General features: G+C 31.8%; 1 protein-coding gene and 1 long non-coding RNA gene across 2 annotated transcripts in view; one reads left to right on the top strand and one right to left on the bottom strand.

Annotated features, from left to right (window-relative positions):
• LOC136027903 (cell adhesion molecule Dscam2-like) overlaps positions 1-744 on the bottom strand; it is a gene marked incomplete in the record, with an annotated part of 166,776 nt that extends 166,032 nt beyond the window's left edge. Inside the window, 1 exon segment of the mRNA XM_065705338.1 lies at positions 579-744. Coding sequence (XP_065561410.1) covers positions 579-639 — 61 coding nt within the window.
• A 3,657-nt stretch (positions 745-4,401) lies between these two features.
• On the top strand, positions 4,402-20,864 carry LOC136027910 (uncharacterized). Its single transcript, XR_010617692.1, has 3 exons — positions 4,402-4,442; positions 12,254-12,306; positions 20,568-20,864. It is a non-coding gene; the product is annotated as an uncharacterized LOC136027910 (long non-coding RNA).
• Positions 20,865-23,663: the final 2,799 nt, after the last annotated feature.

The raw sequence follows: 23,663 nt of genomic DNA, 5'->3' as shown, positions 1-23,663 counted from the left end.
TCACATCAAACGAAAATAAATCGTCATATAAATAGGTCAACTTATCACGTAATCCTTGTATGTTCCATGACACTAGACTCAGTATATGGCCCTCTATATCCTATGTTTCTACACCTTCTGTTAGCACGTTAACATCATTAGCCTTTGTTTGAGATTGCTCGTTACTAGTCTTAGTCGGGGGAAAGGCAACATGATAATACTCACGAGTGCGGTTATTTATATCCGCTAACTCACTTCGGTGTTTATTGTCATAAAAATCAGGTGAAAAACCACCACGATGTCTTTCATTAAACTTCTTTCTTAGCGAATGGCTTCCTTTGGGTGCTACATTACGAGTACCTGGTCGAAACAAGTCATTTGGGCTGACAATAGCACTAGCAGGTCTTTTAGCTGTCGATACTGCCTGAGGAGTGCTGGTCGATGGTACTAATGTCTCAGTATCACTATCACTGGCATCACTAACTAGCCTCATCGGAATATTATTGGGATCATTTGGGAGCCTAACACTAAAGGGTGGACCAGAATTTTGTACTGGCTTCAAACTACGCTTAATCTCAACTATTGAATTTCCATCATACCTGAATATTCGGCCTTCGATAAATAGTTTGTCACCTCGTAATTTTGTATCACGGCCATCATTTTGCGCAGTAGTCAACATTTCCTTTAAATGTTTACGGGCCTCCCTTTGTATAGCTGTGTAATCCGGAGCCACCGATAAACCAAACCTTCTTAATACGGAGCTGCTTCTTAAAATATAGTCTCTGATTTCAACCGAATTTAGCTTTACTACTATCGGCCCTGATTTCAATCTAAAAATGTCACGTATATCACCTCGATTTATTCCGAGAGACGGCATAGTACGATTTAATAACCCCGTTATTTCTTGCTTCAGAGTACAATCGCCGAGTTGTTGAGGGGTGTAATTATAGAAGATTAAATTCGTTCTTTTCTGCTCTGCTTCGAGCTCGTTGGCTCGTTCATAAGAGACTGCTAGGTTAGATTTCACATTTTCCAGCTCTTTTTTAATTTCATCATTTGTCTTAGCATTGTTAGATAACTGCGTAATAATGTTACTTAACTGTACTTGTATGGCATCAATGCTATCCGAAAGTTCAGGAATCGTATTAACTTTCTGCGAAAGAACCGGTAATAAATTCAGTTTAAAATTAATTTCTTGCAAGAACTGGGCACTTTGCATTTTCTCGGCCTCTCGTGTTTGGACTGCCATTTACACCCTTTTAAACTTATCAAAGTGCAAAATGTAAAACCTTTATCACTCCTTGATTTGATCCAGTATCGTTAATTAGCAATAAGACTTTTTTTCACCATTCGAAAAAAAATCACAATATTGGCTCAAAGCTACGCGGGAGAGAAACGTTATTTCATTCTTGGTTTAAACTAGTTAGTTATACAATTTGTCTAAATGTAAGCATGGATGTTATCCGAAAGAAATGAAATCTGTTTTTTTTGTTAACTCCTTGAACTCTGAATGAAAACTGAATAGTTCTATTGAACTATATATATAAAAATAAGTTGTTTGTCTGTGGGTCTGTCGAGTGACGTCATGTCATCATGTCGTCATGAAGTTAGTTGTCGTCATGTTTGTTATGACGATGACGTCATTAAAAGTATTTAAGAAAATCGTTCAAAGACAAATTTTTAATTGTAAGAAGATCGTGGACGTAAAAATGTTTAATTGTAAAATGACTGAAGAACCTACAATGGCAACAGCCGAGGAAGCTGCTCAAAGAGTCTATGCCAAAAAATTTACGGCTGATAGAGAAAGTAAGAAAAGAAAGCGTGCCGAGGAATCACAAGAACAGCAAGAAAACAGGCTTGCGGCTAAAGAACGCAAAACCGAGCAGTTAGATGAAAACCGACCTGGACAGCGAGAGTCAAAACATATTAAAACTGAAAATGATTGCGATGATGATTGGGTTTGGGATTTTGACTTGGATAAGGTCATCAGTGCCTACCAGATTTTAGTTAAAAAAAAGGTTCGGCGCTTTGTATTTCATAGTGACGCTGAAAAATAAAGAAGAAAAAGAAAACTGAAAAAAGAAAAAAGGTAAAAAACTGAAAAAAAACTAAAAAGAAAAAACACTCAAAGAGAAATTACAGACCGGGACACAAATGACGACCGGGACAGAGGGAGTATAAATGACGACCGGGACACTCAAAGAGAAATTACAGACTGGGATACCGGGACACAAATGACGACCGGGACACAGGGAATATAAATGACGACCAGGACACAGGTATTTAAGAATATCGTTCAAAGACAAGTTTTTAATTGTAAGAAGATCGTTGAAAGAGAAATTTCTAATTGTAAAATGACTGAAGAACCTACAATGGCAACACCCGAGGAAGCTGCTCAAAACGAATGTATTCAAGCCGAAGTAGCTGAGTTGGTAAAGCGTTATGTTTCCGGTTCCAGGTCCGAGAGGCTCCAGGTTTGAACCTTGGCTTTAGCATTAATACAAAAGAAGAAAAAACTAAAAAAGGTAAAAACTACAAAAAAAACTAAAAAGAAAATACTAAAAAAACTGAAAAAGCTAAAAAACTAAAAGAAACAAAAAAAGGTAAAAAACTAAAAACTAAAACAGAAAAAAAAAACTAAAAAAAACTAAAAAGGTAAAAACTACAAAAAAAACTAAAAAGAAAAAAACTAAAAACTAATAAAAAAAACTAAAAAAAACTAAAAACTGAAAAAGAAACAAAAACTAAAAAAAGAAAAAAACTGAAAAATAAAGAAGAAAAAGAAAACTAAAAGCCGAGACACAGGGAATATAAATGACGACCGGGACACTCAAAAAGAAATTGTAGACTGGGACACTGGGACACAAATAACAACCGGGAGAAATAAATGGCGACCGGGACACTCAAAGATAAATTATAGACCGGGACACCGGGACACAAATGACGACCGGGACACAGGGAATATAATTGAAGAACGGGACGCTCAAAGATAAATTACAGACTGGGACACTGGGACACAAATGACGACCGGGATACTGGGAATATAAATGACGACCGGGACACGGGGAATGTTCGATTACCAATCACCATCAACAAAGCTCAAGGGCAATCATTAGAATAATGAGGTATAGATCTGAATACGGATTGTTTTTCCCATGGACAATTTTATGTTGCATGTTCAAGAGTCGGTAAATCTGACAATCTATTTATATGCACAGACAATGGGACATCGAAGAATGTTGTATATTCGCAAATTTTACGTAGTTAAAAACATATATTTATCTATAACAAAAAGAGAAATCTTTTCTCTCTTATCTATATTCACAGGTGGGACACAGGGACACAACTACAATGGCACGTAACTAATATGGCACGTAACGACTAACGCTGTTGGGGTGGCGCGAAGGGCCACCCCAACAGCTAGTTTAATATATAATCGATAGTTTGATATCAATATCTAAATAATTTATTTCATTTTTATTTTTTCTTTCAATAACCTTTAAAATCGTAACTTTATCTAATTTTATAAATTTCTTTTCAAGATCAGCTGCTTTAAAATCAAAACGCTTAGTTACAAATAGATCAATTATATCACCTTTAAAAGCAAAAATGATAGCGAGTTTCTCTCCATATTTAGCTGTAACACAAACCATTCTCGTAATCGTGTATTCCATTCCAATATCTAAGTCTTCTTTCTTAATTGTTCGATTATATTTATTTTTCATATTCATTTCACTTAAAAGTTTTTCCATTTATTAGTTATCAGTTTCATTAAGCAAATTAACAAAATAATTTTTCTTTTAGTTAGCTCCTGCTTTCTTCCTAAGAGAATCCATTATTCGGAGTTCCGGGAAGAAATCTAAACACACATCAAAAGCCTGTCAAATGAAACACAAAAAGAAAGTCTCCTCGTTGTAGTTGATAATGTCAATACGATCGGACCAGGGGGCCCAGATCGAGGAGTAAGAAGAAGCAAGCTTCCCACCAAACAAAAAACTCTGCGAGTTTGCCTCAGAGCCCCAGCTGATGTTAGATCACCAACACAAAAAAAATTAAAAATGGATAACAGTCTGGGGGAGCGGTTTTGCAAAACAATTAACATTTTATTTTTACTAAACTTTATTTTATGTACATACTATTAATTTATCCGTTGAAAATAACAGCCTGAGGGCTGTTATCCATTTCTTTTACCATACCAAATAATTCTTCTGTTTTCATTTTTTTCTATTATAGATAAATTGTTTACACTGTTTCCTTTATCTATGTTTTGGGTTTCTATCAATAAAACATAAACTAAATAATAACCAGCTTCTTTAATAGAGCTTAACAAGTCAGACACGGTAACGTCAGAAACCTGTACGCATTCTACTATAAAAAATGGATCTTTGGGTAACGACGCATTATTCAGTTAGATGGATGGCATATGAGTAACATGTCGCTCGTATAGCTTAAGAAAAAAGATGGTTTGTATTTTTAAATTTCTGGCGAATATAGTTCAGAAAGAAAAAAGGGGTTTATTTATATGTTAAAATTTACAGACTTCAAGCAATATTTATAATCATTTAATTTTACTTGTTTCATACATTTTTCACGAAGAAAAAACTGTAATATTTTGCGTAATTCATTTTCTCGTTTAATATTTTCTTCATTAATCAATTCGTCTGATATATGCATATCAAGCAATTCTAAATAGAATGAATAAGTAGCTTTATACTCAGCCTTTCCTTCTGCTATTCTTAGATATTTTTCAAGTTTTTCAATCAGAACTGTCCCAAGAAATAAAGCAGCAAGGGGTAACACAACAAAAGCAGATATACCTGATGCACTAAATATGAATTTGGATAGTAAGAAAGCAATACTAATATTTTCATAATACTTAAAACTTCTGCGATAAACAAATAATCTCTTTTCTAATTCTCCTTCCATTTATATTTGAAAATAAACTTTAAACAAAATTCTGTGGATCCATTCTCTTAAATCTTCTTTTTATAAAATCTACACACAAATGAACACAATTCACATCGTTAAAATTTCGAACTTGAGTAGAATGATAGGCAATTTACTTATTTGAAGTCTTTAAGTAGGTGAGTATTTCTTTACCAGGTTGAATTCCAAGGAATCTTAAGATTCAACAAATGGGTAATTAGGATCATTGAAATAACATGTCCAATGCATCCCAGGCAATCTCATACTTCATAATTGATTACACCACATTCTTTTTTCTTTATTTTACTTTGTAAGTTATCTCGAGAAAAAACATCTCCGAAATAAAGAATATGACCTAATTCATTCATTACATCAATATTTGTCGACGGTATCATGTAATTTTCTTGCGTCCCCCGTTTCTTGGAAGCGAGCATTCTTTGAATTGTGAAATCTCAGCTTCAGCAACGTTTTTGGGTCTTCCACGCCGTTTAGGTATTTTAACCACTTTTAATTGTACTTTCTTGGGACAATCACGTTTTTGGAATTTTCAGAATAAAACTTCTGATCCAGATACAACAATTTTGTGTGTAACTGGTAATTTTAATCCTCGACCTTTCGGTAAAGTCCCAGGTAATGTTGAACTTTCACCTTTACCGTTTGAAGAGTCAGTAATTGTATCAACAATTTTCTTTCCAGCATATGCACCTAATATAGCTAAACCACTTGTTAGAGCAGCTTTACCTATTGCAGCTGCTAATGGTATTAAAAGTGGAAATAAGCCACTATTTTGAATTATTTAATGATATGGTATAATTATATATACATCTTCATTTTTTATTTTTCTTTGCTCAGTTTGTTCCATTTGTTTTCTTTTAAGCAATAGTTTAACAGGCTCTTTACCAACAATAATATTTTGTATTTGAATTCGGCAATTTTCTTCTTTCATAAAACATCTGTTTATTTTTACTTTTTGTAGAGGGGATAGATTTAATTGTGTACTCAATAAAGTGTAGAGGGGATAAATGGATTGTGTACTCAATAAAGTTAGCTTTTTTATTGATTTAGAATATATCAAGAACACATAGGAACGATAATCTAGGACAATTTTGAAGTAGTTGTTTGTAGGATAGATCAATATCGCATTCTTTATTTACGTTTTTGTAAATGTAAACGCACTTTATATTTTTGTTTTGCATCGAAACACGTTTTCATTTTTTTCTTGAAATTCTGATAAATAAATTGTATATTCTTCTATTTATTAAATTTTTTTATAAATAAAATTCTAAGGTAAAGATTTTTGTATTACTCTTTACAAATAAATTCATAGGCTTGATTTATTACTTCAGCCTTCCTTTCATTCTCTTTTGAAATGCTTCATTGGGTTCTTTCTCTAGCATAATTATTATAACATTTTCGAAATTGTCTAAACGTTCAAATATCCGCATAAATCCTTTCGAATACACCAATAAAATTGAAAAATTAGCTGCATCTGCCCCAATTTTCAGGTTTGCAACATTTCTAATTCTTCTATTCTCTGCATTAATATCTTCTTTTGTTGCTTTTAAGATATGCCTTTCTAATAGTCCTTTGTCATCAACGCTAGTTAATATATTTTCAGGTGGTCGATAAATTTTAGTTAATCGATTAAAATCCTCACTTAAACACTGATTTGTAAGAATTTGTTGGTTAACAACTTCACCCTTGAAATAATTAAAAATAATTTTCACATTTTTTACATTCATAGATTTTTTCACTGATTTAGGATCTACTAGATAAGTTAACCCTCAATTGTAAATAAAAATTACTATCATCATCCAATAGTCAGCTTCCGTTACTTGTTTACTTCCGATATTTGCTTCGTAAGCTTCCAATCTTGCTCATTTATTATGTACAAATTCTATTAAGCAAATATCCAAGTTATTTTTGTACTTGAGAGGTCCATCAGTTGTTTTCAAATCAATTAGTAAAACTCCGTAATTCTTTGTTACCTCATTAAAACAGTTGATATATTTTTTTTTCTTTTTTCAAGTCAGATGCATGGTTTGGTCTGGCTCTATAAATTTCTTTTGCATTACAACACTTTAAACTGCAAAATAATTACAGTTTAAACTTATAACTTTAGGCATATCAAAATAGCTCAGAGAAATATAGATTATTGATTTATTTCGTTTTCTACCTCTCACGAATCAATCTTCAATTTTTCTCTAATGTTTTTCTGTTACAAAATCGTCAAAGATAACTAAATTTTGAACCTTGGGATCTAGTTCATCTACATAAGTGATATCACTTTTATCATTACTCGCAAAAAAAACGATGTCAAATTTTTTTCCAAGACATTCATGTTAATGATTAAATCTTAATATTTATCTTCTTCAAGATGTTTATTATAAAGATATTTTCTTTTTAGATTATATGTAATCATAAATCAAGGGCAAAAGTAAATTGGTTTACCACATCCAGAGTTACCAAAACCAATAGTCAAAATCGCCATTGAGGTGCTAGCAAAGGTTTATTCTTAAAACGATCTTTATTTTTTCCATATTACTAAACTTTATTAGGTGTTTTTCCATACATTTACAAGGTAAAAACTTTGCTAAGTAAACTTCAGCTATAGAGCTTATAGCTTTGAAGCATATAGATTTGAAGCTTATAGCTTGAGCTTTGAAGTTTATAGATTTGAAGCTTATAGCTTGAGCTTTGCAGCCTACAGCTTATAGCTTTGAAGGTTATAGCTTACAGCTGAACTGTATAGATTATAGCTAATAGTTTCAGGGGATTAAATCCCCAGGGTACCCTGTATACCTTATTTTTCAAAGCCTTTCTTTTCGTGTCATTAAGGTGTAGAGCTTTTTTATTTTGTTTTTCTAAGAACATCCTATGTTTGTTGGCTCTTAAAGTATACTGAGTTTCTGATAAGCTTTTCACTTTTCCACATAATATATATTTATAATTCTGTAATTTTATCTTATCTTTAACAATATTTCGTTTTGATACCTTTCAATTTTCTTTTTACCTTGGTTTCATCGTCACCCTCTTTTAAACAAACATATACTTTTGATCTTAAACATACAAATTCGGACATTACTATTCCAGATAATTCATCCTTTATCATACCTATCACTTTCTTATTGACTGCGGGGAAGTTATAAGGGTTATCATTCTTATGATCTGAAGTATTGAATTTTTCTTGGAGGTCAGCTTTAATGTCTTCATAAAAATCATCAGTTCGAATATCATAAATAAAGCTATCCGTATCCATATAACATAAGTCAATGTTTTCACTATATTTTGGTTTAATGTATTCATAATGAAATTCATACATCAGTAACTTAGATAACTCTATTACAGCTAATACAATATAAATAGGTATATCTAGATTTATTTTTTACTTAGCCATTCTGGCTACCGAAAAATTCTTGTGAAAGATTATTTCCGATCTAAAGAAATGTTTTTTAACTATTTTTTGTTTTTGTTCATCACTAGTGAATATTTCAATAATAGCTCTTTTTTAAAATGTTTCATGGTTTTCCCAAGACAAGCAGTCTGAAAAAATCTCTCGAAAAGATTCATTCCCTTTAATCTTAATTTAGTGTCATGATTGGTAGAATCTTTCAAATAGGGTGACTCAGTAAAGGCTAGTATTCTATGTAATTTTTTCAATACTAAGCCATCTATTAAATCAAATTCTAAATACTTATATGCGCAAGATAATTTATTTTAATATTTAAATTTGTATTTAATTTATATTGTAAATAATCAGGAGCTAGTGGGAAATCCTTATGTAAGTTGTTTATCTTACTTGGTTATTCTAAATCAACTTCGTAAATCTCTCCTACATTATCCTTATTCATTTCTGACTGAACGTAATCTTTTAACTTTTGGTAATAGTTTGAGTTGTTTTTCTTAAGATGGAAGGTTTTATTAATAAAGGTAAAGTTTTTTCCAGGTAAATTTTGTTACATTGCCCAACCGTGTAAATTACTAGCATCTAAATACATTACATAATTTGAAGATTGTGTTTGACTAAAGTTTTTGATATAATTATTATTTGCCTTAGCTTATCTTTTCATACACTGAGATACACCTCTTCTTATTCCTTTTTCAATAAAAGTATACATATCTTCGTCAGAAAATAATGGAATTTTAGCTTTAGAGTGTTTGACAAAAATTCCTCATGTCAGTCTTGGTGCTGAGAAGAAGTGTGGTGAATCTAGTTTGTAATTTTTTAAACATAAATTTATAAAATTTTGAACGACATCTGGTAAAATTAAAATATCACTTTTAGGTATAATTTAGTGTAATCTAATAGTCTTTTTAAATAATTTCTAAATAGATTTCGCTCTTATATACTCTTCTTCCAAAATATTTTTTCCTGTTAATCTAGAATAAAACTTGTCTATTGAGGGTAATATTGTTTTTCTTAGCTATAAATACATTCATAGGGATATATCCCTTCCTTTATTATTTCTTTGAGTTCTTCAGTATTTTGAAATACATCAGAAGTATACTTGAAATTATTTCTTAAACAAATGGAATTTACTTTACATTCATATTTAGCTATATTTTCAGAAAGCCGAACTAACAATGGAACCATAAACCGCTTTTCGTATTGGGTTTCATTAACAGTTATTGTTTTATAAAACGATATAAAACCTCCGCTGAATTAAAAATACCGTTATCAGGTGCTAATTCTCTAAGAAAAAAAAATTAGAGTCATAGTTTGTTAGATTAAGCATGAAAATAGGGACATGTTTAGGAATTCTAACTTTTTTATTACATTTTGCATGAGTAAATCCACGTATATTATCAATCATTTGGTCATGATCCAAATGAAATTTTTTATCTACTATTTCTTTCACACAAATATGACAGCTTTTAATTGTTGTATTATTCCATTTTTCTCTTACTTGTTCTTGTATAACCATAATCTATCTGTCTATTTTCATATGGTTTGGCTATTTCTGTACAACATTATGTTATGGTAGTTGCAAAATGCCCGCTAAAATCTTCATCAAAGTATTTATAATGTTTATTTTATATTGTATCAAATGAACAACATATTTGGAATCCATAAACAAGTAGCTTTTGTTCTGCTACTTTAATCGTCTTTATACCTTTCTTTTGACGAAACTCTTCATTATACGATTCAAAATCAGCTATAATACAGTAAGGTACTTTCATTTGTTTAGATATATTTTTAGAATCAATTTTGGATCCTGTTTTTAGCATAATGATGTGTTGATCTTCACAGTTATCCTTTTTAGAATGTTTTTCAAACTTTTGCTCTTCTGTGAAATGTATTCCACAGTAGGTGCAAAGATAAATTTTCTATATATGTTTAGTAATTTGAGCTCTTAGCAATTTACTTAAATCCTTAATTAAAACATAATGATTATCGAAATAGAGTAAATTAATCACATGTAGAGCAGTTTTTCCATTCATCTTAGTTTAAGGAATATGAACTCTAACCACTTTGTTCTCACTTATTTCAAATAAACAAATTTTAATATTATGTTTGTTTTTAAATTTTATATCCATCGGAAAACTAGTAGTCCCTTTAAAATCGAATTCTTTTTCAAAAGGTTTATATTTTGATAGTCTATCAAAATTTCTGTCATATGCTAGGCGAAGAAAAGTGATATTGACCAAAGAAAGCATTTACTATCATTGTTTTTTATATTCATGCAAGCTTTTTTATTTCTTACAAATTCAAGTAGATCTTTATAAGTATCTTCCACCTAATTTGGTATTCTTTTCATTTGATAATCAATTCCATCGTCTCTTTCAAGTTTTAAGCCTGATCGGATGTAATCTCTATGACTAATGTGTGTATATTCCTGTGATTATTATTTAAATGGCTTTGCTCGATGTCACCATTTTATTAAAAATCAAGCAATAGCTATGATAATGGATAGATTCGAGTTTTTCATTATCCTTCTGAGGATAAAATATTACACATGTTGTAAATTGAACTCTATAGTTATCTCTATCATTCATTCTATTGTTTAAATTTCTAACAACAGAGACAAAAAGTGGTCCAAAATCAGTTCCATTTGGATTTATTTAAATATTAACGGTAAAAAAAAATGTCTATTCCATTGAATACTTGTATTATTATCGTGTTCTTTTTCTTTAAACATATACTCTGGGATATCTGGAACTTCTCTTGTTTTTTTTCTTATTTATAAATAAATTCGAAATGTCAATATTCCGTTCTTTTTGAAAACTCTCTCTACCAGTTACATCTCGAATGAATTGTCAATTTTTATCAACATCATTTTATTGACTTCTGTTTGATTATTACAATTGTTTTTACTTTATTCTTTACTTCATTATAATTTGCTGCACTTGAAACCTTTTTTGATTTTTAAAAATTGAGTAATATCTTGATTTTGTAACCTATTAAGTTGAAGTTATTAAATCTGAAATAATTTTATTCTTTTTTTTGATTTCATTTTCTAATTTTACTTTTAATTCAGGCTCAGTGTTGTAGTGATACTGCTTTTTGTCCTTTTCTCTTTTTACATTTCGTAACCATTTAATATAGTAATCACACAATGATATTTTATCATTAAGAAGATCGTTGATGGTTTTGAATATTCTAATAATTTTGCCAATAATCTTTAGATTATGGTTTTTGGCAAATGACCGCAATTCATTTATTGTATAATGCGGTAATTGATCTCTATCATGACGAATTTGGATTTTCATTGTAAATAAATTTTAATCACTTTTGCAATGTCATCCTCATATAAGGAGCCGATTTTATTAAACAAAATTTCAATTCTAGAAAATATTCAAGGGTTAATTTGTTGCTTGTTATTTACTGCTCTTGAGACTTTCTTGAGAACATAGAAGTCTGTTAGTGTTTATTAATATGTTCAATAATTCAAATCTGTAATAATTGGAGATTTATTGTATGCGACGTAACAAGATTACTGAAACCATGTCATTAACTCGGACGGTTTCAAAAAGAAATGAAATGCCAATGATTAACGGTATGTGTACAATTAGTGGTTGCAAGAAACATATTTTTTTTAAGGAAGCAATGAGCAAAAACCCCGGAAAAAAGGAAGAGGTATTGTACTAGCAAGAGTAATGTAGAAAACAAACGTTTAGAACTCGTTATTCAAACGGTTAGAACGTTATTCAAACTTTTCAAGAATTGATGATTTACATAGAAAATTAAAAGAACATTATTTTACTGTATCAAGTACTAAATACTAAAATCAAAGAAGCATTGCAAATCAAAATTGCTATTCTTTACACAATCCAGCTTATCAAGCATATTTGGTTGATGTGTAGCAGTATAAAAGTGAAAATAATAATTTTAATTATTCTCTTACAGTCATCAATTCCTTAGTAGATATGCTGGGTGCATTCCATTAACGGATATAATGGGTGAGTAAATTATTAATACTTTTACGGGTTTATTCAAAAATAGAAAATCTAAGAGATTACAAACATATAGAGACAAGGAATTTGTTATGAAAAAATTCAAGTATTTTTTAATAGTCGTGAAATTCATTGGCTCTCCTTTGAAAGCTCAAACTGTTGAACGGTTTAATAGAACAATCAAAGAGATATAACGGAAATATTTTTCTAATAACAACACAAAACATTGGATAGATGTATTACCCCCTTTCGTTGACAATTCTAACAATTCTTATCATCGATCCATTAAAATGAAACCAATAGAAGCGAATAAAAAAGGAAAAAACATCGATAATCAAATTCAATATTGGTGATTTGGTTAGAATTAATAAAATTAAGGGTGTTGTTGAAAAGTAAGGTGTTGCTGTTGAAATTATACAACTGAAGGGTATCATATATCTGCTGTGAAACATATTACCCCTATAGTGTATGACCTGTTAGATAAAACTGGTGAACTCATTATTAGTGGTTTTACGAAAACGAACTCTCGAAAGTTATTCAATAAAAACTTTCATTCCATAAATAAATCCTACGAAGTTGAATAAATTACCATTGAGTATAGTGAAAAGTAGAGAAATACAAGGAAATATAGTTCAAGAACGCCCCTTAGAGCAAGCTGGATTTCGTGACAATGCTGAAAAGTCAGCTGCTCTAATCGCTGAAGCAGAAGATAAAAATACAAATATGATTACATGAAATTATAAATTACATGAAAATCACATAAATTTCAGAGTACGACTGCAACGATTAGATCAATCTTTAAGCAATGCATCAAGTTTACAATCAAGCAGTCAATCTTACTCAAGTCCCGCCATTTGACCCCCAAATAAGCTAATTTCATTTCAAATTTCAATTCTAGGATAGATGAAGAGCTTCTGAGAGGAAACAATGAGGAATATGATCCTAATGAAAACTATTTTCAAATACATAGTTTTTATTTAGACAATTATCAATATTTAAAAGAGACAATAGATGAATCAGGAAAACATAATCAAAGACAAGGAGAAAAGATGAAAGGTGTAGGATTTAGTAAATTAGAAAAAAGTCTCACTTCTTAAAAATCTACAGAAGAAGATCAAAAGTTATTAAAGATAACTTTGATTTTATACAACCTCAGCAAGGATATGGGATTTGCATTAACGAAAATGATATGATTGAAAAAATATATAGTTTGCTAGGTAGCAAGCTGCCGGAAATACATATGATGCCGTGAGAAATGAAGCTATTAACCTGCTCGATTTATTATCCAAAAATAATATTTTTAAGGCAAATGAATAAAGTACTATTTACAGCAGTCACCTCAAAGTTTTAATTTTATGTAGAAAAATACTTTTCTATTAAATGGTTTTGATTATTATTGGTGGTAACAAAAGTGAAATCGAACAGTCTTATACAAGCAATTCGATCCCGTTAGATCAAACCACTGATTATGATAGCTTTATCTCAATGTAAACTATGGTACTCATTGTATGATATTAGTGATTAATGTGAAAACAATATGTTTGAATACAGTGAAAAAAATAAGGATCAATGGGTTAACGTTGTTAATACCAATGGGTTGAATGATGAAGAGGATTTAAATTATTTCTTAACTCGTTATTTCAATTCATCCCTAGATCGATGCCCAATCATTAAAAAGATGTACCAACAATGAACTTTGTTATTATTTTGAAAGAGAATTATAAATTTCGGTTTAATGTTGTATTTAGGATTTAAAAATGAAGCTGAAATAAGTAGTAAATATAATGAAGGTACTAGAGCTCTTAACATTACAAAAAATGTTGGTAAAATACATATTCACTGCTCATTACTACATATCTCTATTGTGAACCAGAATAAAGCCTCTGATGTGATCCGGAGTTTTGCTCCAAAAACAAAACTTGGGACGCTACTCTGTGAGATTTCTATACAAAGGCAATATCTTCCAATCAATCGAAACGAATATATCAACACGCTAAAAACGACAATAACTGATCAATTAGGTAGATTAATTGATCTGAAGGGAGAGAATATTGAATATTTTTTTAATTTAAAAAGTTTCATGAAATTATTTAGTAAAATTTATCCATAATAAAAGTCGATAAAAATATAAGAGATGAAAGCTCGTTCAATGTATAATACAATGATTAAACCTCGAATGGAATTATTTAAAAATAGAGCGATTGAATATAGAAAAGATTGGATAGATTATAATCAGAAAGAGTTGAATGGTGTGAGATCTCTAAAAGATATAGTTTCAAATAATTAGATGTATTTCAATAAACATCTTGATGAACAGAGGAAATGCTTATTTGATGCTGTGATTTTGGGAAGATACTTAAACTACATCCCCTGTGATGCTCCTGTTGACACCCTCAGTGGCATACGAAGATCCGCCTCCACCGTTGAAAAATCTTTTAAAATTTATTTAATTTTTTTCGTATATAAATGGCAGTGAATCTAGTTGTTGCTCCTTATTTGGAAATATTTGAAAAGCCTTTTATCGATGATTCTAAAACCAAATATGTAATATACAGAAATTAGAGAAAACGATGTGAATGTATCTTAATAATTAAATTATAATTTAATTTTAAAAAATATGGAATCTTGTATTATTCAAAGTAATAGTTACCTTTGTGCAAAAGTGAAAATAACACGATTGGATGGAACAAATATGCAAAATAATGATGAAGCTACTTTGATAAATAATGGATTTAATTTATTCAGAAATTCTGAATATATTATCAATGGAGAATGTATTGAAAGTATTGGTTATGCAGGTATAACGGCTACTACTAAAAATTTATTTGAATTTTCAAATGAATATAGTCGAAGCACAGCTACTAATAAGTTTTGGAATGAAGGTAAAACCCAATCCGTTGCTTTTTTAAAGCCGAAAATGATTTTGAAAGTACTTTTACACCTGCTGCAGTAGGTGATGTGACCATTACAATAAAACAAAATAACGCTTTTAATAGGGATCTATTTAAAAGATTGAATAAAACCAAAGAAAGCCACATGGTTAGTCTGTATTTACCATTATCACAATTACTTGGATTTTCTCAAGATATTCATCGTGTTTCTAGACGGGTTTTACATCAAATTATATTAAAAAGAAACGACTTTTTCATTACAATTATAAAATCTGGAGCCAAAAATTTTACAGTAGATGTAATGCATTCATCATGGATGTTACCCGTATTATATCCCAATTTACCCATAGCGACTCAATTAGAAGCTAGATTAACGAAGAAGGTGGAACAATTAAAAGCTGGATTAGGAAAGGGCAATTTAACTTAAGATGAGAAGTGTGTAATACTTATAAAAGTGATAATAAATCGCATAAGGAATTAAAATGGAGGGTAGTCAGTGAACGCGATAATGCAACTAAAATTGTTGTTGTGTTACAGAAATTTGAAAAAGATAACAGTTATACGCAAAAAATATGGTATTTGACCATATGAATACTAAAAGAATTGAAGTGAGAGTAAATGGGTATAATTATCAACAAGAAGATTTTAAATGTAATTCCAGTGATTAATGAAGATTATTCTATAACTTATCAGCGATTTTTACAGTTATAATGTAAACATAAAAATTTAATAGCACAACAATTGTAAGTTACAGTGATTTTAAAACATTCTTTATTTTGTTTTGATGTTTCAAAGCAAGAATTGAATATTTATCTAAGTGGATCTACTGCAGATACAGAAAAAATACTTTTATTAGATCAAGCACCTGCTAATCCATATAACATTTACTGCGTTATATTATCAGACAGAAAAGCAATCATGGAGATCATTGTTAGTAAATTATATATTAATATGTAAATTATTTTCTATTTTGAAATTTGTTTAATAGAATTAGCAACTAATAAATGGAGAAACTCTTACGCGAAATGAAAATGGAAAATAAATATAATCGAACTATTAGGAAAGAAGACTTAGACATTGGAATGGAATGCACGATTACAGGAATGAAATATATTACAACTGAATTTGGAAAGAAACTCGTTATTATTATTGATTTTAAAGGTGATCTATTATTGATTTTAAATGGTTAATCTATTTGCGCCTAAGAATTTTGATTCTAAAGCAGCCAATCTTCAAAAAAATTAATAAAACATAGATAAAGGTATGATTTTAAAGGTTATTGAAAGAAAAGATAAAGAAAAAATAAATTATCTAGATATTGATATCGAACTATCGACTGAATATTAAATTATTACATTTTATCGGTAGTATAGGAATAATGGAATACCGTTAAACTCTTATTTCACAAGACCTGTTTTGGTCTTAAGGCTCGGGATGGGAAACTGTAAAAATGTTGGAAATTTTCATTTAAATTGGCGTGAATTCAAACGAAAATGGGGTAAATTGACGGGGTGATCTAGGTGGTGTCTAGAACCCGTGTTTATATTGTGAAAAAGTAGAAAAATGAGACCAAATTTGATTTCCAAGGACCTGTTTTCATGTTGAATTTAGGGATGAGAAATATTCAAAATATGCCATATTTGATGTTAAAATGATGTAAAACGGACTGAAAATGGTGTAAATTAATGGGGTGATTTAGGTGAGGCAGAACACACATTTTCTATACTACTGACTTGAATTGGATTTATATCAATTAAAAGTGAAAATAAGAGAAATAAAAAGAAAGTAGAGAAAGTGGTGCAAGGGTAGAAAGGGCCAGGGATAAAATTACTATATATCAGAAAGATGGAATCAGACGGAACAATAGTAAAATATTGGATTGATATAAAAAAAGATTAGAAAAAACAGTCAATCTGGATTTATACCCGTTAAAGATAGGAAGAATGCCAAAATTAGTAATGAGAAACGAGAACAGAGAGATGAACAAAACATGTCGAAATGCGCTAAAGCGTTAAAGACTCTTTAGATATGAAACTTTAGATATGAATGACAATCTATTTGCGATGAAAAATTAGTGAAAGTTCTAAAAGTATTAAATAAATAAGGCTCCAGCTGCTGATAGCTGGATAAATGAGTTTTTTTTTTTTAATGTGGTAATTTTGAAGTTAGGGTTAGATTACTGAAGTTTACGAAAATGATAGCAAAAATGAACCTAGCAAAACCTTTTGGAAAACCCACCCATAAGAAAGGTAATTGATTTGGTCTATTGAACTATAATAGTATTGAACAGTATTGATTTGATCTTTGAACTGTGAGGACATAAACTCGATTTAAATCTGAATCGAATTGGATTGCCCAACTACTGACGTTGAGTACAGTAAGAGATTAAGCAATATTGTTAACTTTGATCATTCAATGAGTGTAGATGAAAAGCGGTTTAATAAGACATTAACGTAACCCTAATTTACAAGCAAGAAAGGGGAAGCTCCCCCATCGCATGTGTCGTTGTACCTGCCAGGAGAGCCTTCCCTGAACCGCTTGGATAATGTGAACGGGAACTGACGCTTCCCTTGTTTATTGGAGTACATCCTATACCTGCTAGAACTCTGGCATTCACTTAGTAAATATCAAATTAATCCCTGTGTAAAAGTGCAAAACTGGTTTCAAGAATAGGAGAGACTATAATGCTAAATACTGTGTTGAACTACATATCGTGATCAATGGCTGTCGGAATAAAAAAGGAAGCGTCTTTAAAACGAGTTGTGAAATTTTTTGATAGAGACTCGATTTTAAAGGCAAAAGAAATGCTAACTAAGGAGGCTAAACTGGTGACCAATTTACGAAATACATGCAAGATGAGGATAATTTTATCGATATTTCTAAGCTATTTGTACGATGCGAGAAAGAAAGGATAGAACTCCCCAAGTTCGTTATACCTGATCCCTAAGAAATACAGGCCAGAAGAGCAGAAGTAGGTGCCTGCATTATGTTGTCGGCGAATAAAACGCGATGGCAGTTTTCGGGCTTTCTAGCAATATGTTGTCGGTGAATGAAACGCGATGGCAGTTTTCGGGCTTTCTCTAGCGTTACAACCAAGTTCCACTCCCAGGACCGCCCAGCAATCCTATAAGTGACGGAAGCCAACCTAATCCCGACCCAGATAGACATTACCGACTACCCTATTCTGCAGTTCTGAAGAAGCCACCTCTTATTAACAAACCAGAAGAACAAAAACTATTTCTTACGAGCATGGACGGAGAAGACCTATCGGTTGATGATGTTGAATTGAATAGAAACCGATCTGTATTAAGGCTTGTTGTTAATACGAAGGACAAGGCAGACAGCATCACTCATTCTATCAACCAGAAGTCCATAAGTGTAAAAGCTAAGGTAAAATCTCTAGCGTTTATAGGCATGATCAAAAGCATTCCATTCACATATGATGCCGAAACGGTGAAAGCCTGCGTTTCAGGTTGCGAAAGGGTAGAGCAGTGTGGTGCTAGTCGAACCTATAAGTTGTACTTTTCTCCCGTTATCAGCTAGATCTGGCTGTGAAAAGCCCACCAAAACTAGATTTTGAACGTTTTCTGGTTTAAAAATGTGCGTACCTCTAAAAACGATGCTATAATTTCCAGGGTCTCATTGCAGCGGCATGCTCCAGTCCCCAGACTTGTCCATGTTGCAGTGTCCAAGGTCATACGTCAAATTTTAGTACCCCTTGCACCTAACCAATTGGATGTGCCACATGTAACTCGACGAAACATACATGTCCGTCATTCCAATGCCCTGAGATGAAAATACTAATCGGAAAACAAAAGTGCTCCGGAGAATGAACAGAATACTTGGATTTTGTCTTGGAATATGAATGGAGGTTTACCTTACAGAATCTCCGTATTTGAAGAACTATGTCGGCGTAGTGATATTCTGTGCATCCAAGAATATTTTCTGACAAATGATAGCCTCAGCCTACTCAGGTATTGAGACAACCATACATTTTATTTTGTACCAGCCAAGTCTTGTCAACGTGGGAGGCCTAGCGATCGCATTTAGTTATGCCGTTGATTCCGAGAGTCTTCATACCGCTTATAACCATATGGCTATAAGGGTTGGGAACCTTGTGATTGCTAATGTTTAACTTCCTACAAACTACAGCAAAGAAGAATCGGATAAGTGATTCTCGAAAGCAGTGCGAGTTCTTGCAAAGGGCCTCAAAACTACTCTGTTGTCAAAACTGTAATGTGTTATAATCGGAGAGTGCAAGTGTTCGTCCTATATTAGGTGTGTTGAATCGTCTCCGTGTACACACAAAACGGAAATTTGAGAAAGCCCTCAAGTAGCATCGCACGAATCTAGAAAATGACTGTACAGAGAGAGTTTATTTATAGTTGGCTCTGTACCCGATGTTTTCTTTACAGGATAACTTACACCCATCCTGAAAAAATGGAATCCAGGTAACATATGCTCCTTGTATTTCCCAACTACGGTGTCGCTAGTTTTATGCACAGCTTCTAGGAATGCTTATATTCCCAAATGTTAGACAATGTTGCCAAATACCAAACCACCAGGTTGGTTAAGGTAGGGTTCGGTTTTGCTGATGCTCTGTTCGTCCTTGCTACTATTCTGTCTGATCTTGAGGCAACGGGTGATCCACTACTTATTGGCTCTTTTGAAGTGAGCCGGGCTTTTGACTCGTTGGTGCACGCGCAGATCCTTCTAGAAGAATATAAACAAGGGCTAATTTTGTTTATTGTCAGAGTATTATATTACATGTACAATAACCTTAGAGCGCAAATCAAAATACCCTCAAATCTGGTCCGTAAAAGAGTCAGGCAAGGTTTGGTTTGTCTCCAAATTTGTACAACGATAGTGTTCTGCCGGCGCAAGCCCAAGTACCTACTTCCTGTGTTTCAAAACGGATTGATGTTTCGCTGATTATGTATGCTGACGACTTGTTTAATTTGAACAGGTCCACTTCTCGACTATCGAAGAATTCTGATGTGTTGAATAGGGAATAAAATAACGTAGGTTTGTCGTTTAATCTGTCAAAATCTGCTGTATTGTTTTTCAATTCGGAGCACTGCGAAGAATAAATCCCTCTGGGCGAGTCAGTTGTGAAACCATCTGAGAATACTACTTGCCTTGGCTTACCAATTGGTCAAAGCATTTTCTCCGCCGGGATGCTGTTTCTGCGCCACGTAGAAGTAGAAATCCGGACTACGTATCGGTCAATTATTGGTAAAAGACATCGCTTCTGCCGTAAATATCTTGCGTCGCTGTGCAATGCTATTTCCCTCCCACATGTATAGTATATAGCACTCTTTTGTAAATACCTGTCGTCTGCTCAGTGTGCAAAAGTAAGAGTTCTATTTTTTTTAGTCGCGAAGTTCCTTCTAAGACATCCACCATGGACGAGTAGCTTCTATATCATGCCTAATTATGGTGTATCCGATCTGGAAGTTGGAGTTAGCCTTGTCACCGAGAATTTTATGAAAGACGCTAAGGGAAGAGCAAACCAATGGCTAACCATCTTGTGCTAGTAGTTTTGCTAATGTACATAATATGTAAACACGTTTGGTGATGTTCCCTAGTTTGACTTTGCTTTTCTTTTTCCTTTCTTATACTCCATTTTAATTCAATGGGAATTTTTGGGCAATAAAATTACTTGATTTTTTACTTGCTAATACTAAGTGCATAAGCAACTGTGGTAATTATAGGCATCATCTTTGTTTTCTGAGAAAGTAAATTAATTCGTATTATGATAGTTTTCTAGAATTAGAGATGCTTTAGACAAAATTTGAAGAGAAGGACAGTATTGTATCAGAAAGAGTAGACGATACATTGATCAAATTTTTACTCTTCGATTAATAATTGAGAAGTGCCAAAGTCATCAGACTACCTTAGTCTTCAGTCTTACAGATTTTGAGCAAGGGCTTATTCCTATTCTTTACTCTTTCAAAGGTCCTATTCTTGTATGGTATACCAGTTAACGTTAAATTGATTAGCGTTATGTACACAATGAAGTTTCTGCAATTAAGGCAGAAAATGAGGGTAGTAGCTGACTGAACCAAGAGGTAGACAGAGTTAAGCTCTATCCCGATTTACGTAAACTATTTTGATAGATTTGTTCTAAGGAGCATAACAGAGGCTATTTTAGGTCAAGGAATCAAATGGGGAAGTGAATCTCTTCTAGACTTAAACTATGCTGATGATTTGAGCATCATAGACGGGAATGTTGGCAAAATGAATGATTTTTTGGTTTTGTATCGTGTCGTATCGTATCGACGTAAATCTATTGAAAGGGAGAGCGGTATTTTAATGTCTTTAGTCAAAGCTTTACTGAACGCAAATAAAAATCAGTCTTTGTTGATTTAAATTAGATTTTACTATCCTTTTGGTTTGAATTTGTCAGTTCTGATGCATTTTCTAATATCCGTCATGCATTCACATGCACATTGACTCTGTGCCAGCACACTGGTCAAAAAGGTGATGCTTGGGCGTTACGCAAATGAGATTTGTGAAACACGTTCACCACTCTGATTATGAAGCATCTGATTTCAGGCATCGTCAAACAAGAGGATTTACATTAACTCATGATAAGGAGTGCAAAAGAGAATAAACAGTTTTTTGACTTACAAAAGCAAAATTAGTTTTCAGACTTTTAAAGTTGTCTTGTCCAACGGATAGTACAACAAAAACCCAAAAACCTTCGTAGCAGTTTTAGGGCTGGAACGCTTAGAGCGACGTGGAAATCAGTAGAAGCCACGCCTTTTAGCTAAATTTACCAGAATTATTGTATACTCGTATCCTCGTAAAAGTCATGATTATAATAAAGGTCTTGCGTCTTACCTTTAAAGAATTAAATAAAAAAACAAGTTTTTTTAAATGAAAGTAAGGAGCAACATTAAAACTTAAAACGAACAGAAATTACTCCGTATATGAAAGGGGCTTTTCCTCCTCAACGCCTCGCTCTTTACGCTAAAGTTTGACTCTTTCTCTTAACTCTATTTTTAAAACAGTAAGAAACTGTTTGAGTAAGTATGTTCAGTAAGTAAGTTTCAGTAACAATATGTATGAATATATATATATATATATATATATATATATATATATATATATATATATATATATATATATATATATATATATATATATATATATATATATATATATATATATATATATATATATATATATATATATAAAAAAAATATCAGTTAATTTGCGAAAGGTAATATTAACTTGCTAACAGTAATAGTTTTTAAGTAAAAATGAGACAAAAACAAGAAAAAGCAAATCAAGATTATTTTTCTTATCTTCCTGGTGAGATTGCTCGAAGTTATACGCAGCAGTGTAGACATTGCCAAACAAGAAGTTTATTTTTCACAATAATGACCCACTAAAGCCTAAACAAACGAAGCACAGAGAAGAAGTTTTAAGCTTCTGTTTCAAGTTATGTGGATTTTCTTTTCCTTTTTTTCCCCTACAATAAATCATTCCAAATGAGTTTGATATGCTACCTGATATATTTTAGACAGAACAGGACCAGAAATGAAAGGGTATATAAATGAAAGATGGTGGAATCAGTTTCAAAATTATAAGAGTACATTCTCAAACAAATAAACTTACAGATTGAGGTGAATAATAGGATCCAATGTGTCAGAGGGAGATTCAGAACGGCCTGAAACAAATTAGAAGTGAGTCGGTAAGTCTAGTTTTAGACAGAGGTAGGGAAATAACAAAACCTAATCTAAAGTCATGCCTAGCCTAGAAAACTAGAGTGTAATTTGCACTCTACTGTAAACCAACAAGTCTGCTTAAACTGAAAGTTTTGACAAGCTAATTTTTTTTCTTACACTTGAAAGGGTTACATTTATAAATATCTTACACGGTCAATCCACATTCATTATTATTTCAGTAATCTTGGTTATGATAGTTTGTTTTTTTTATTAGAAATAAAATTGTATAGCTCAAAATAAAGATCGTTTTCAGTACAAACTAGTGCAAAATATGGTGTTGTCTCTTCAAGAGACATTATACATCAGCCTCATTCCTCTTAGTTTTGTTCTTTTTGAATTTGACTTTTTCATTTCTTGTTATTTCTCTTTGTTTTGGTTTCATTTATTTACTGATGGTAGTTTATCTTATTCTTATGTTTGAAATTATGTGGCCTTATTTTGATCATCTTTCATTGACTGAAGATCTTAGTTTTTTTGAAAAATTTCTTTTGTAAAATTTTTTTTTGAAAATTAATTCTAAAAATACAAATTGTTAATGAGTCAGGTTTACAGGTTAACATAACGTTAATGAAAGCATCTATAGCATCTTTTTTATGTAGCAGAGCCTTGATGAATCGGGCTCATTCCATGGTCCTTAGGAAATTGGTGGAGGGTCATAGCCACACCGTAAGAAGTGATTGTGTTTGTTTTAGATACCTTAGTTTTTTTAGTTCACTATAATTTCTGCTCATTTTCA

This window comes from Artemia franciscana, chromosome 1 (assembly GCF_032884065.1).
Source record: "Artemia franciscana chromosome 1, ASM3288406v1, whole genome shotgun sequence".
NCBI lineage: Eukaryota > Metazoa > Arthropoda > Branchiopoda > Anostraca > Artemiidae > Artemia > Artemia franciscana.
Note: the sequence above shows the minus strand (reverse complement) of the source record. Positions and strands in the feature narration are given on the sequence as shown.